The sequence below is a fragment of the Pipra filicauda genome, unplaced genomic scaffold, assembly GCF_003945595.2.
Source record: "Pipra filicauda isolate LSUMZ 115617 unplaced genomic scaffold, ASM394559v2 scaffold53_size3534045_pilon, whole genome shotgun sequence".
Classification (NCBI taxonomy): domain Eukaryota; kingdom Metazoa; phylum Chordata; class Aves; order Passeriformes; family Pipridae; genus Pipra; species Pipra filicauda.
This window is the reverse complement of record NW_024104687.1, coordinates 1,346,245-1,362,581: the sequence shown is the minus strand read 5'-3', so window position 1 is coordinate 1,362,581 and position 16,337 is coordinate 1,346,245. Positions and strand designations below refer to the sequence as shown.

The 16,337-nt window shown below is 44.0% G+C and overlaps 1 protein-coding gene across 4 annotated transcripts in view; it reads right to left on the bottom strand.

Moving 5' to 3' along the window:
- The window catches only part of INPP5F (inositol polyphosphate-5-phosphatase F), a 41,895-nt gene extending 26,922 nt beyond the window's left edge, over positions 1-14,973 (bottom strand). Inside the window, exons 1-2 of one of the 4 annotated variants that reach the window (XM_027746496.2) lie at positions 14,796-14,973; positions 393-473 (exon numbers count right to left, since the gene is read on the bottom strand). In XM_027746496.2, coding sequence (XP_027602297.2) covers positions 393-473; positions 14,796-14,892 — 178 coding nt within the window. In that variant the 5' untranslated portion in view covers positions 14,893-14,973. Of the gene's footprint in view, positions 1-392; positions 474-14,104; positions 14,162-14,613; positions 14,701-14,795 lie in introns of those variants that run through there. The other 3 variants (XM_039387182.1, XM_039387183.1, XM_027746497.2) reach the window with 3 other exon arrangements.
- Between the last annotated feature and the right edge of the window lie 1,364 nt (positions 14,974-16,337).

Here is a 16,337-nt window from a genome sequence, read left to right as displayed (position 1 = left end):
CAACGAGAATCTCCTCGAAAGGATTATTCAAAAGGGGCTTAAGAATATTATAAATCTCACACAGAGCCTCAGATAGGCCTTCAAATACAAGTTTCTACTATTTGCAAATGCAGTTCTCTATTTTCACATGAGTGTCAAACCAAAACACACACACTGGAGAACAGGGGGAATTTGCATTATAATATAATCAACTATAATATAATCACTCTGACAAGTTCATATATTTGGGGAGTATTCCTCCAGTACATAGAATACTACATCATTCCATTTGAGCTATGCAGTATTATCTGTAATACCACAGACTTTAAAACAAATTTAGCAGTAAACAAAATAAATTAAAAAAAAAATAACAGAATTAAAAAAAAAACATCAAAACAGAACTAACCACATACCTGTATGAAGCTGAACTTTACCAATGACTCCCTCTACCAGGCCCAGGCAAATGGGATTCCAAGCCAACAGAAGATCAGTGGCTGCAAAAAAGAACAAAGCTCCTGTTTTTGAAAAGCAAACTCAACAGGACAATTAACCCAGTGAAGGTCATCCTCTCCACTTTGCCCACCCTAGAGGGCAGAAAACCCATGATAGTTCCCACAATAAGATGATGCACAGGTTCTTCCATTTCTGCTTAGCTATGACCAAATTACTAAGTTTCCAACTTAAAGCCCTACCCCAGATATTTCCCAGATGTTTGAGGGGGGAAAAGAAGTAGCTTAGGGCTACAGTAATTCATTTAATGCAGGTTTAATTCTTTTAATATCCACTTGAATTTGTAACATAACCCAAACTTGACATGGCCATAGTGAAATGGAATACAGGTCACCAAGTTAACTACCGAGCCTCAAAAAGGCAGCAGATGGCAACTCTCAACCCCAGCTCCCTCCCAGAGTATCCCATCACTATTACTTTCACATCCTCTTTCTATAAACATGCACACACACGCTTCCTCTTCTGTTAAACTCTCCACAGTTACATGGAATATCGAAGTACAAAAAGTTAAGGTTTAGGTTTCTGGTTCTCCTGCTGTTAAATTCCAGTGAAACACATAGGAAGCAGAAGAGAAAGCAGAAGGCAATGAGAGTTTCTACCTGTTCAAGGATTCAAGAGTGGGGGAAAGAATAAAATTCCTAACTCAAATCTTTAAAGTGAAAACAAATCCTTAAAAGCAAGTAATATCTCTGCAGTACAGAAAAAGCCCAAAGGAGAAGAGGTTTTTCTGTACCACAAAGGACAAGTTTGTTCTTATCTACCAAAATGCCCTTGTTCCAAGGTAAAAAGAGTTTCTCCAGTTTTAACACCCAGACAAATTAAGTATCTTAGCTATTGGTGTAAGTAGATGAATATTTGAAAGGAAAAAGTCATACAGTGTAAGAGTACAAATCATCTACCTATGTATACTTTATTTATGAGACCTTGGTTTCTTCTTGGAAGTCTGAGATCTGCAGGTGACAACTGATAGTGGGATTATTTTCACACACTTATTTTAAAGCATTGTACCCTCCTTGAAACTTTGTAGTTGAGAATTTGATATTCCAAGAACACGTCTTTTTTTTTTTTCTAACTTTCAGCATAACCTTTAATAATACACCAGACCCATTAAAGATGAGCATTTCCATGAGATCAACAGAAACCACTGAAGTCAGGGTAGATCTGGAATGAACTGATTAAATGGGACAGATCACATGTGCCTGTGCACAAGCAAGAGCTAAAGGCCCCCAGTGGCAGAATTTAAAGCAATGTTTGCAGGAGCAGGGCAGAGCTGCAGGGAACGTGTGGGACCAGCCTGAACCAAACTCCTGCTCTTCCCGTTCCACTGGAGCAGGGCTGAGTTACTTGGGATGCACAGAATGCAGGAATCACATGAACTTCTTCAGGAGACTAATCCAGAGAGTGGAGCACCGGGACATCAGTGACAGTGGGCATGACAGTGAACAGTTTGATTTGCCCTCAGGCCTTGCTGAAGGACTAAAACACATCTTGTATCCTCCTGACGGAGACTTGAGCTCATACAGGCCAAGTTCTGGAACAGCCTGAGCCCAGTTCCACTCCCAGTGACACACAACAACATCTGTGTGCTGAGAGGGAAATCTTCCCCATCAGATTTACAGCAAAGAGGAACCCAGACAGCTTCCCTCACTCCCAAGTCTTCCACCTTCTTTCCCGGTTCACCCACACAATCCCAGCTGGGTCTTTCGGGACTCTCCTAGAGCTGCACTGTCTCACACTTCATCTGCTTCTCGCTGGTTCTGCAACTGCCTTTCACATTTGGGTTCCCCTGTGACAGCCAGAAACCAGCCAGAGACACCAGGCAGCCAAAAAAAAGCCAGGCACAGGAGGAATTTAAAGAACCAAACCAGGGAAGGTCTACCATGGCAGTCACAAAGCCAGGAACCCAGACCACCACCTGAGGCTGTTTAAAACACTCATTTCCTGCCATGACAAGAGAGATTGGTGGGAAAGCTCTGGGGAGCAAGTGATGTTTTCTTCTAGTAGCTTACAAGCAATTAAAACAATGATAAAATATTTTGGTCTGATTACAGGTATAAGGAAACAAGAGTGACTTGTCTAAGAAAAGGACATAAGAAAACTGGTGTCAGGGACTGTACAGACAGCAGAGGTAGCCCTAGATATAACATAGCATATCCAAGACTTCCACAGGAATACAACTACCCCAGGAGTAGAGGCACAGTGAGAAATGGCTCTAAACTTTGACTGAAAGCACAGACAAGCTTTGGAAAAGAGGAGCATGTATTTGGAGTTAAATGCACATTCCACTTTAAGAGTTTAAAGACAGCAAATATGGATCCACCAGCTGGGCAGCACCAGCTCTTGAGACAAGTGTGATTCTCAAAGTACTACTGCTGAAGGCTGACTGTTTTAAGAAAATTTTCTATGGGGGAGGCAGGACATATGGAAAAAAACCCCACACATATTTAGCAACATTTGAGGAGATTAACATTTTTTTTTCAGTGTCCAAGAAAACTTAGATGCAAAGAGAAATGCCTGTTGGCTGTGGAAAAAATACCAATTGTGGAATCACACTGACTTCCTTTGGTGAAAGTGTCACAGGATTTATTTTTTTTCTTACACTATTTCCAGAGAACTTTCTATAGGAAAGTATGTGTGACAGCATCAAAGCAAGCAAGCTGTTTTAACAAAATAAAAACATATCTGGTTCCAACCTTCTGATTAGAGCTTTGTTACTGGTTATAGTTCAGCTTCCTGTGTGACAGCCATATCTCAGCTCAGAGCCAACACCCACTCATGCTGAATAAATACCACAACAGTAAATACCCACATGAACCTCTTGCTCTTGAAGAGTGAACTCTGGAAATGTGGGATGGATGAACCAAACAAACTGAAAGGTTTAAATATCATTCCCACACACACCCCCAAAGAAAATGGGGTTTCATGTCGAGTGCAGTCCTATTTATTCCAGATAGGAAGAAGCTGTCTCTAACTTCTAACACTTTAAATTCTTCAAGATTGTTCTCTTGCAGCCATTGAGTCTGTCTGGCAAATCTGGCAGCAGCAACCTCCAGCCACTATCTTGCATCTTTGAAAATTATAACCACTTAATCTTTGCTTATGTAAATTATTTTAAATATATGTCCTGTAGGAGATTAGTCTTTGACTGTAAAATACAGCAGAATTTAAGAGGCAGCATAAGTTAGTAGACAGTGATATGTGTTACAAAAGGTATCCACATCTTTTTAAAGCCAACGGGGAAAGTAACCATACAAAACAAAAATGAAAATCCTCAGTTGAAAGTTTTAGGGTAGCATACATTTCTGACTGCTGAATGCTAAAAAACAAAAACACATTCTGAGTTTGATTTTTATTTCTTTTTAACAGAAATACCTATCAATAAGAACTAACTACCCCAAGGTCCTGTCAAAGAAAACACCAGACTTTCCTCTACACCCAAAACAGACTGAATGTTTTGAGATATAGTGTGAAATACAATTTTTATCAACACAGTTACTCTTGTTTCCCCACACACACTTATCTTCCTGGAGATGTCACACCAGTGGTCTCTGGAACCTCAAATAGCCAGGAACAAAGGCTTATCAACCTTAAACTGCAACACAATGTTGTTGAAACAGACTTTTTACAGTATTGTGCTGGTGATAAGGAGCAGTCTCAAAATTGTCATTGTCCTTCAGAGCATCTATGTCCAGAAAGAGTCACTATGAGCAGTGAGCCGAGCTCCTTGGAAGATTTTCCCTGACTGGAGGAGTTCTCTGCTGTCCTCAGTATATTTTAATTTGAGAGAACTGCCAGTTTGACAGGCCTGAACACATGCCCACAACACTCTGAGGTATGTCCTTGCTTACCAAGTCTCCATCCTGAAGCACAAAATCGCTCATTCCTTCCCTTATCCCACTAACTAAATTCACGCTACTGAAATAAATGTTGCCTCTTTTTGCTGATTCCCGTCAGAGATTAAGGATCCCTGACAACACATTTACCACTCACAGTGATTGTATCAGCATTGTAGCTGCAGCACAATGGAGCTTCCGTCACAAATTCTGAACAAAAGCAGCTTTGATGTGATTCCTTCCCCACCCCCCCTCAGAGCTCACCAGCAGAGATGCAGGGCCACCCAACACCAGATAAAGTTTCTTTAATGCTTTGTGGTTACACAAACATAACCCTGATAAAGGTGATACAAAAGCAACTTGGAAGTGTATCAAAAGCCAAAACTGCTTTCTGGCTCTTTCTCCGATCCACCACCACCAGCTGAGCTGATCCAAGGTCAGGCACAAATTCTGACAAGAAAACAAACTGCTGCTTTGGGATAAACACAGAAGGATTGTGTCTGGAGAAGAGCTGTCAGCTTCCTTTGGGGAGAAAGCAGGAGGAAAAACCATTTCACTTGTAACCACTTGAACCCAGCCCATACTCCTGAGCTGGTGTTTGCCTCAGTCCATCACAGAGCTGCAGTTATTGATAGGAGGCTGAACAGGAGCCAGAGTGTGTCCAGGTGGCCAAGAGGGCCAATGGATCCTGGCCTGGCTCAGGAACAGGGTGGCCAACAGGGCCAGGGAAGTGATTCTGCCCCTGGACTCAGCGCTGGGGAGGCCACCCCTGGAGTGCTGTGTCCAGTTCTGGGCCCTCAGCTCAGGAAGGACATGGAGGGGCTGGAGCAGGTCCAGAGAAGGGCAACGAGGCTGGGGAAGGGACTGGAGCACAAGTGCTGTGAGGAGAGGCTGAGGGAGCTGGGGGGGCTCAGCCTGGAGAAGAGGAGGCTCAGGGGAGACCTCCTCACTCTCTGCAACTCCCTGACAGGAGGGGGGAGCCGGGGGGGGCTGGTCTCTTTTCCCAGGCAACCATCAGCAAGACAAGAGGGCTGGGTCTGCAGCTGTGCCAGGGGAGGGTTAGGTTGGACATTAGGAAGAATTTCTTTGCAGAGAGGCTGCTCAGCCATTGGAATGGGCTGCCCAGGGAAGGGGTGGATTCTCCATCCCTGGAGGTGTTTAAGGACAGACTGGATGTGGCATCAGTGCCATGGGCTGGGAACCACGGCGGGGTTGGATCAAGGGTTGGACTGGATGATCTCGGAGGTCCCTTCCAACCCAAGTGATTCTATGATTCTATGATTTATCTGTCAACCTTGCTGCAGCTTGGAGGGGATACACCTCTTATCTCCCTCAGCCTTCCTTGGCCTTCAGGAACAGACCTCAGCTAGAAGTGTTTCCTGTCACTGTGCTCAGATAAAAATCACACACCACGGCCCTGAACACAGCCCAGGTTATGTGTGAGTGTATGAACACACACAAACACAAGCCATTGCTTAAAGACTCTTCCCACAATCTGACAGAACAGCAAATCTCAATCATTTTTCACCCCTCAGCACAAGCAATAGATATTTACACAGCAGAAGTAAAATAACTCACTGTATATCAAATAAATCATTCTGCTCTGCTCATGTAACTTTCAGCACCTGAAGGGTTAATTTGCAGGAAGAAAACTTCAATCCTATTTTTAAATAGATTTGATTTTTTTTCTTTAAATTGTGTCTGCTTTAGATCAAAGACAACGGCAAGACTTTTTATTATTAGAGTTATTTGACCCTTATGACCTTTTGTGGCTTTTCAAAAGAAAGTCTGTTTCCAAGTTCCAGCTCATCTTTGAACAGTGTTCTGAAATATTAGCCAGGATTAAGAGATTACAAATTAACTGGGAAGACTTAAGAGTATAAAGTTGAACTTCTTTCTCTTGGAGGAAATAAAGTACTACTTATGCAAACGAAACTTAGGCTAATTGCGTTTTCCTTTCAACACAGATTGCTACATTTGTATTTAAGCTACTTGCAGAAAGATACTTAGTATTACAAGCTCTTAATTGTCATGAAGCGTTAACTTTAAAAGCAGCGGGGATGGGAGCAGAAAATGCAAGTTTGCGTTACTGCTGCAAAAGCAGGATGCAAGTCCCAGAGAAAGCACCTAAGAAAAAGGAATCCTTACTACTCGTTCTGAGAGAGAAACACTTCTTTGTATTCTGCTGCAGCCATAAAATCCCCCGAGTCGCCAGGCACCGCTTGGGAAACTGGAAAACATGCGGAAAATGTTCAGTTGTCTGGAGAGTATCCAGTGTTACATGGGATTGCACAAGGAACTCCTGTACTGGAAGTGCCAACAAACTGCTGCTCCCAGTTGTTTGCTCCAAACACAACTTGACCCTGTGGATCAGTGGCCTCCAAACTTTAGCAGTTTTCCACGCCAGGAGAAGAAATATTTTAGCCTGCGCACCAAATATACACGTATTTATTTATAAATTATTGACATGCTCTACTGTACTAATATTAAACACATTATAAAACGTACAAAACCCGAAGGTTTTGATGGGTGAAATAAAACACTTCTAAAATGGTGTTTTCTTATCTTTTTTAACGGTATAAAATATTTTCGTCCTGCACCCCCCTTTTAGAAACCACTGATGCAGGTGGCTAAAAGTGTGCAACAAGCTGCCAGATGCATTTCACCTGCTAGAAATCAGGATCAGCTCCTCCCAACCCTTCCACAAACCTGTAACTACTGTTCAGAGAACTGCCCAGCAGGGACTCTAAAATGCAAATGTGTGCCAAGCCACCGAAGCTCAGAGGGTTGGTTTTTTGGTTGGTTGGTTTGGGATTTTCATGCACTTTAGAACTTCCCTTAATTCTTCACGCTGCTGAACTGCACCAGTAAACACTCACTTTCTCAGAAGCAATACAGGAGAGGAAATAATATCTTTTACCCTTCTAAAAGCAACAACACTGCACTGATTAATATTATTACACACCAACACACATTCCCTTTTTCAGCTGGTATTTCAGCCAAGCTCAAGTTGCTCGTGGGTATACCCTGAAAGCTAAGAAAGCAGGAGGTTGTCTGCATTTTTTTTTTTAAATCCTATTTACTCTGCAAGAAGGAAACTGTCAAACAGGAAGGAGAAAGATTTTATTCAAACCTACTTACAAAACTGACAGCTTAAACACTGTGTTCACTCATTCTGAGGATACTCTATTAAAAGTTTGCTCAGCTGCAGCTCACTGAAGACGAATGCAAGAAAGCTATCCCAGCCTCCAAAAGTTTAAATATAAACATTAACTGAGCAGAAGGATTTCACAATTATGGAAATTAGTTTGTTTTGCTAATCACTGAGCTGACTTATGTTAATGCTTCTTAAGAGCCATGAGAGAATTACTGGCATTGGCCTGGTGAGCCAGTCTAAGCAAGGTAAAGTTTTCCCTCGCTGTCACCTGTTCTTCTGACACCACAATTAACTTCCCTCTTTGATTGCCCATCTAATCAGATTCAAAGCACAAAAAGAATTATGGATTGGAAACAAGCAGCATTAAATAAGGGACTTATACTCAAAAACTTGGCACATGTGTTTCAGGAACAGAGAGTAAAGGATTTTGTGTCACACACATCACACATATCCTCCCTCTTTATTTTTTTTTCTTTTTTAACTGTTAGGGACAATTTGACTAGTTAATCAAAACACAAGCAGCAACATATCATTTAAACATTACTGGAAAGCACATCAATATAGGGAAAAACTTAACCATCAGTCATACATAGGAAAGTTGCTTTTTTCCCCTAAACTGAGCAACAGACAAGGAGAAAAACTGAAAGTTAACAATTAATGACAGACCAGCATATTTGCCATTTACATTTTGCAACCACCTCTTGGGCAAAGTCACATACTTTTAAATTTGGCTCGGAATTTTGCTGTGCACAATGCTGGCATCTTTTATGCTATTTACTTCAGCATCTCAGCACGACTTTGCCTACTATCCCTAATATTTTATCAGAGATAAAGACTTGCTAAATTGCTCAAAATAGAACTTAAGTTTTCCAGCTCAAAGTATGTTCAAGTGCCTTGTTTTCAGTTTTTCAGAGACACAGCAGACACTGCTTCAGGGCTCTATTCAAGTAAGACTTCTTCCTTAAAAGGAAAAGCTAAGTGTTCAACTGGTATTTCATTCATTTCGGTTCAGCCTTTCAGGAAAACAGTTCTCTCCCAGTTTTTATTGGGGAAGTAATTAGAGATGTTTGGAACAAGAAAACACAACTGAGAATTAAGTATTAATGTTCCTGTTTACTAAAGCAGAGCTTTCATAAAAAACAGGTTTTGCACTATTTCCAAATTCCTCCCCTAGAAACATATCCAATAATTTCTTCTCTTCTTGATACTCTGTTTCCATTACTTTGCTTTCTCCAAAAACAATTAAAATGCAATGATTTTCACAACTAGGGATATAATGAGGAGATGAGGAGTTCAAATAACTGGTGACCATCAGCTGGGTGAACTCCACAGACAGGTATTAGAGCACTTCACAGAAGGTTTAAACAGATCAAGGGAGAAAAACCTGCCCATATCCATAGCACAGCCCTCCTCCAGGGACTCTGTTTTCCTCTTCTATCTCACAAGTGTTAGTTCCTGATTCTGATTTTCTGCATGTGATTCTCACAAAAGTAAGTGCTGTGGCTAAATCACAATTGAAAATCAATTAGGAGAGGTTTTTGTTGATATTCAGTTAAATAAAGAGAGGAGTTAAATCATCTTAGATCAAGTTAAGATTACCACACCAGGACAGTGGGTTTTCAAGAAACACAGATTTAGTCGTGCATATTCTCAATTAGAATAACAACATACAGTTTTATAACATCCAGAATATTCATTAAGCAGAGCCACTCTGAGTCACAAGTTCACAGCAAGTTTAACACTTAATGAAAAACAAATTTGGCAACTCCAAATTTGCATCTTCTCTAAAAACCTCTATGTACATTAAAAATTCATGTTCTTTATAACATTAAAGAAACCCAATGCCTCTAAATACCAACAAAAAAGCTTTCATCAGAAGCCTCAAATCTTTGAGACATTTGAGGGTAAAAAGCACATTCTGTCAAACTCTGGGCCATGAGTGTCAATATACAAACCTAAAGAATGAGTTTCTGAAACCCATTAAGCTAAATTTGAGACATGTTTGCTACTGCACTGAAGAATTTACTTCCAAATAAAAACTCTAAACTACCATCTGAGAAGTGCCATAGGGAAGCATTGAGTGGAAGTTGCTCTGGGGTCTCTTGAATGCCAGGGCTCCTGTGGCAGCTGCAGCCCTTTGGAAGAGAAGCAAAGGAAAATATTCTCCTATTGTCAGTCCCACTCTTTCCCCCAGCAAATGTCCCACTGCCCAGCAAATCGTTCCCTCAAGTCACACAAAACCTTCAGGGAAGAGTCTTAAAAAAACTCTCACCTTAAAATCTACAGCATGAACTTCCTTTCTGGAGCACAACTTCAAGGGCTCTCCTGTGTGTTTAACAGTACCAGTTTAAGACCATTAAAAAAATCTCATTTCAATCTACAATAATTGTTTTGGAAAAGCCCAGGTAGCACATCAAATAAATGGCTGCCTTTTCATGCAGTTCAGAGAGTTTAAAACTTAAAAACATTAAAGTTTTAATGTTTCCTCACACATCCAGCACTGAAATACCACCCACACTGTTAAACTGTGAAAGAACCTAGTAAGAATAACAGTATTCTCAGATGAAAAAAGACACAAGCCTTTGGTACAGATGCAGACCTTTCTTATTTGAAGTCAGTATCTTCTGTTCTAAATATTTTAGTTGCAGTTAGTCTGCACCTTCCCATTCAATATTTAGTTAATACTAACCCATGAGATCAAAGATGAGCCTAACCTCTGCTAGCAAAATTCAAGGCACAAAAATCCACTTGAATTAGATTCATTTTAATGAATCTAAAAAAGAAGGAACCGGCAACACCAGAATATCAAGCCTGAGAAGTTTTTCATGTCCTTAAAACCTAAAACCATTTCAGCACGGGCAGGAATTCCAAGACATCTGTGCATCTCAGTTGGGACAAGCTTGGCATTTCCAGAACTCTTCATAGAAGGAAAAGAAGAAGAAGAAAGACAACTTGTCATCTGCTAAGACTCAACAAGAAAGTAAAGAAACCCCTCACCTCAAGATTTATTTAATTCTCACCAGGTTAGGCTGTAGCACACTATTAACCCACGTTAAGTCTCAGTTTCAGGTTTAGTGTGCTCTGTAAAAAGAATCGTGGATAAAAATCGCTAAGTAGACCTTACTTATTAGAAGCAGAAAATAATTTCTCTCTCATAAATACATTTGAAGATCTTGCCTCACAGTCAGAAGCTACAACATTGACTAGTGTATATAATATTTAATCTGACAAAGGATACAGAGCAGCCCACCCCAGTCCCCTCTGCTCTCTTGCACAAGAAGGAGAAAGCAGCACCAGGGACCCAGCTGCTCAAGATTTCAGCACACATCCTTGCTGGGTTGCAGCTAATACAGATCAGCTCTGACATCTGGTTTGTCACAGACGCCACGAGTACGTGGTGCTGACAGCTCAGGAAGAGTAAGGAAGAGAGGGAACAGGATGAGCAAGCAAGGGTGAGAAGCAGTGCAGCAACCAGTGCAGCTGAAAAGGTGTCAAAAAAAACAGCTTGAGGTTCCTTATGAAGTGACTTGAAATATGGAGAGGATTTTTCTAAAGCTGCAGCCTCCTGTGGAATTCGTTTCCCAGAATAGACAGGCAGTTTCCAAGACATAGTGCTGAAATTCAGGAAGGCAGTTTTACATAAAATCATTCAGCAGCATGAGTTAGCACTCAGGCCACCACCCCCTCAGAGCCATGCCCAGGACTACTCTGGAGCCTTAAATTTGCCAATATATGTATTGGTAGCAGTGGTTTCACTCCTTACACCATTCATCATTAGTTCAAGGCCTTCACTGGAGCATTTTCAGGCATTAGACTGCACACAAAGGAACTCCTCCAGTCTGCAACCACGAAGGACAGCTCAGGAATCCTGACAAGTGAGTTCTACACAACTCCTCTAATGCCTTTGAGGAGAAGGCAAGTAAATGCTAGAATATTAGATGGCTTTATGATTTCTATTTCAGAAAAGATATCACACTATCAAACTTAGACACCTATCCTCAAATCTGTCCCCTGATACTCTGAAAATACTGTTTGGCAACATGTCCCTCACTGGAAGTATTTAAAAGGCATTGCTTCAGTTGCTGGTTCACAACCATTTTCAACAGATGAAAGGGAATACTGTAAAAATAAATTCCTAAAGTGTTTATTTAAAACAGACAAATGTTCATTTGCCTCTATCTCCAATTCCAAAGTAAGACACACCTTAACACCACCTCACTCTTACAGGCAGAGGAAACTGTGGAGACTTTGAGCATGACATCCCTAAAAGTTGTGTTGGAGTAATTCCAGTCCGTGTGCCACTCAATATCTGAGAGGGTTTTTTCTCCAGGGTGGTGGGAATCAGCATAACTCCTAGAGACAGTTTTAGTGGCAGCTATTCCCAACCTTATTTAGCATGACATTACTGCCTGGAGCCAACACAATGATAATAGAAGTTTCCACGACACAACATAGTCTCATTCCTTTTTCTACTGATAAGAAAACGCTGAGAAGAATCGAATGCCTTCAATACTTTTGCTCCTTTCTATACATGTATACACAGGCAAATATAAACACATAAATTATACCAACACCATCAGTAAAAGTCTGTGCATAACCTGGGTACAACTACCAGTCAGGAGCAGCCACACAGAGGAATTCAAGAGTGAAATCCTGACCAAGACCTGATGGAAGGTATTTAAGGCATGGCTGAACAACACATGTTTTTTCACTACACTGAAAAAAATACACTGTAGACAGCTAAATTCCTTAAAAATCCAGGATGCCAAAGTGATTAATGGATTTCCTGCAGGTGACTCATTAGTGCTTTCATTTTAGAGAATAAAAAAAAACCCAGAAACATCTTGTAAACACAAGCAGACATCCTTCAAACTAGGGCCAACCTCAGGCTTTGCTCAAGGCAAATATTTAACAAGATTTTTTGCCTTTTTTTTTTTATTCAAGCTGTTATCTCCACGATTCAAAGAGGTCCAAAATACAGCTTTTAAGATTAGCAAATTTCTAAACATGCCTTTATAGTTGAGGGAAGAGAGTACTCTAAAGCTTATCACCAGCCCTTTAGATTCAGAGCTACCATATAAAGCAATATTTTGCAAGGTTTACCACTGTTATCTGTTTCGATCCATGAATGTACAACAACTAATTCAGAGCAGCCTCTGTGGGACAGAATAAAACCAAGGCCTCCAACAACAAGCAGAGATACATAGTTAGATTACAGCCTTTTGACAGATTATTAAATATGTCAGCGAACACAAGTTATGACTTTGTTTGTTTTTTTTAACATGGCAATGACTCATCACACAGAAATCCATTTGCTCATTTCCGGGCAGTGGCCTCGATTATAAATGTAATAAAACCGTAAAATTGAGGATGTGCAGCTTTGTCTCAATACAAGAAAGAGCTATTGATCCAAGAGATACTTCCTGTAAGAGAACTGCTTCTTTCTTGGTTTTACATTTAACATACTAAGGGAGTTCATCTCCTAAAGTCTGCTGTCAAGAAGATGATCCGCAGACAGGGTTGGAAAAACTAAACTACAGACAGGTTGGAACGAGAAAGAGTGACTAACAATCAAGAGTTTCAAGCAGACCAAGAGACTCCAATATCACATTACCTCTCGTTAATCTGCAGGTCACACACAAGAGGGATCACATGTGAACTGGCTGAAAATGGAGAGGCAGGCTAAGGGCAAAATGCTGCTGAGCAGCACAGACAAACTGCTGGGCACTGGCAAAGCCTCCGGGAAGTTAATGGACACCAAGAAAAAATAAACAAACACAGCAATGGCTGCATGAAAACAAGGGATTGATGCTGGTAAAGTATTGGAACACCAGTCTCCAGAACTGCAGCTCATTAGTTTGTGCCTTTATTAGTCTGGGTCAAGTAAGAGCTTTTATGCCTATGCAGATAACTACAGCTATCACAAATCTAAACCTGAGGGGCTGGGGGGTTTTGCACCCTGTGAGAGCATGTATTTCATTGACCAGCAGTGCTTTTTGCTAACTTAACATCAAGTATTTTGTAAGATCACTTAGCAATCAAAGTACTGCTGGGTTAGTGGAGCTGATGGACTAGAATTAGTCATGCTAACTTGACACACACTGTAATTTTGTCTGAGACACAAACAAACAGACTGCATTGACAAGACACAATTCAAGGATGAAAACATAACACAAGAAAGTGCAGTATGAAAAACAGTTCTTTGGGGAAACACAGACAACAATGGCATTTGATGTTTACCTATAAATTTGTCCAGCCTCTTTGAAAAAGCTCACAAAGTACTGTACTCAGACAACCAACCTGGCCACATGCACACTCAGCCACTGCTTTTGGCATAGCACAGATCCCAATTTTAGAAAGCTGTGAGTAACATCTATGCAACCTGCCACGTTTGGTGAAACCCACAGCTACTTAGAGCACCTTTAACACAGAAGCAGGGTCAGTGTGATCCTTTACATCAAAGCTACACGTGAGAATCACGGAGTCATACAGTGGTTGGGGTTGGAAGGGACCTTAAAGAGCATCTTGTTCCAGCCCCATGCCATGGGCAGGGAGCCCACATTACTCAAAGCAAGACAGTTTCTAAGGGCGGTATTTCGTTTTATGGACACCTTTACTGACCGACCTCCCGGGCAGGACAGGATAACCACCACTGTTTCAAAATTCCCATTAACACAACTCCGTCTCAATTTCTGTTCACGTTCCCTTCAGCCTGATACTAATACGGAGAGTGGGCAAGACGTAGCATTGTAATTGCCATCACACAGCCACCAAAAAATTCAGAAGCGCTTCAGAAATCACAGACTGGCAGGGGTTGGAACGGACCTTAACGATCACCGAGTCCCAGCCCAGCGGAGCCACCTGTTCGGTTTCTCCCGGTAGAGGCGACCAGGGGGCACATTGGCTCACAGCCGCAATTCCCATCCGCCAGGAGCATCCCTTATGTAAGGCTGTCACCACCCCAAACACGGCCCTTCGCGCCCGACGATGCTCCCCCGGGGCGGGGGGGGACCAGACATCTCCCAGCACCGGCAACTATCGGGGTTGGGGAGGGCAGGGGCAGCGCCGCTTCGTTTTGGGGAGAAGCAAACACATGGAGAGGTGCGTGACCGGCGGGATCACCGGGACACGCACCGGGACACGCACCGGGACACCGGGGGCACCCGCGGCCGGTCCCGCGAGCTCCGGGGCGGCGGCACCGCCGGGGACACCCCGCCCTCCGAGGGGGTCCCGGGCCGGCCCGCCCCGCTCCCCGCGCGGGCGGCGGGCGCGGCGCCGGGGGTCTCTCTGTGTCCGTGTGTGTGTGTGTCTCTCACCGGCTCTCAGCTGCAGGCTGCCGTCCCTCCGGCTGCACCACAGCGCGCGCTCCCCGCTCTGCAGGATGTAGTGGTCCTTGGCTTGGAACAGCTCCATCCTCGCGCGGATCCCGCCGGCAGGGCAGGGCAGGGAAGGGAAGGGCAGGAGGGAGCGGGGAAGGGGCGCGCGGGGCTGTCCCGCCGCTCCCGCCGCCGCCGCGCGCGCCCCCGGGGCGGAAGGGGGAATGGCCGCTGCGGGGCGCGGGCACGGCGCGGGCGCGCGCGCTGCCTCCGCCGGCGCGAGCGCGGGCTCCGCTCCGGCCCCGCCCCCGCACGTGACACCGCGCGGCCCCGCCCGCGCGCGCTTAAAGGGACCGCGCCGGGGGGCGGGGCTTGGGAGGGGCGGGGCCGCGCGCGCGCTCCCGTCAGCCAGATCCCCTGAGCAGCATCTCCCCTCAGCCCACTCCCATCACCCATCTCCTCTCAGCTCCATCTCCCCTCAGCCCACTCCCTTCAACCGAATCTCCCCTCACCCATCTCCTCTCAGCACCATCTCCCCTCAGCACCATCCATCTCCCCTCTACCCCCTCCCTCCTCAGCCCCTTCTCCCCTCAGCCCACTCCTCCCACCCATCTCCACTCAGCTCCATCTCCCCTCAGCCCCATCTCCCCTCAGCCCCATCTCCCCTCAGCCCCATCCATCTCCCCTCAGCCCCATCTCCCCCATCCATCTCCCCTCAGCCCCATCCATCTCCCCTCAGCCCCATCCCTCCTCAGCCCCATCTCCCCTCAGCCCACTCCTCCCACCCATCTCCACTCAGCTCCATCTCCCCTCAGCCCCATCTCTCCTCAACCCCTTCTCCCCTCAGCCCCTTCTCCCCTCAGCCCCATCTCCCCTCAGCTCATTTCCATCACCCATCTCCTCTCAGCTCTATCTCCCCTCAACCCATTCCCCTCAGCCCTATCACCCCTCACCCATCTCCTCTCAGCTCCATCTCTCCTCATCCCACTCCCTTCAGCCCCATCTCCCCTCAGCTTTTCCTGTGGGGGAGTGACTTTAATTATTGGTGGAAACAGGCAGGAGTTAATACAGTGGGTAACTAGTGGTGAAAGGAAATCTCCCAGGACCTTAGCACAGGACTCATTTTCATTTTAGATGTTTATACAGAAGGCAGCACCTCCTGGTACAAGGGCAAGTCGTTCCCTCTGTCCTCTCTCCAGGCAACACTGGGAAATGCACCAGCAAATTTGTCACTGCCCCAGTCCCTTCCAGCCTTACTGAGGGCTCGTCCACAGGCTCCCAGAGCTTCTGTTTGGTTACGGGAGCTGAAGTTCCACTGGCTGTAAAAGAAGTGGACACAAACAGAAAGCATCCTATCCCGCATCCAGGGAGGTGAGTGACAGAGCCGCTGTGCTGCCATCCCAGGGGTGGGCCTCTTCAACTCACAAATAAAAATAGTCACCAATTATTATTAAACCACCCACAGCAGTAAAACAGCACTACTTTCAAACCTCTCTTTGAAAATGTTGTTTTCTCTCTCATACAACATTTCTTCATTAATGT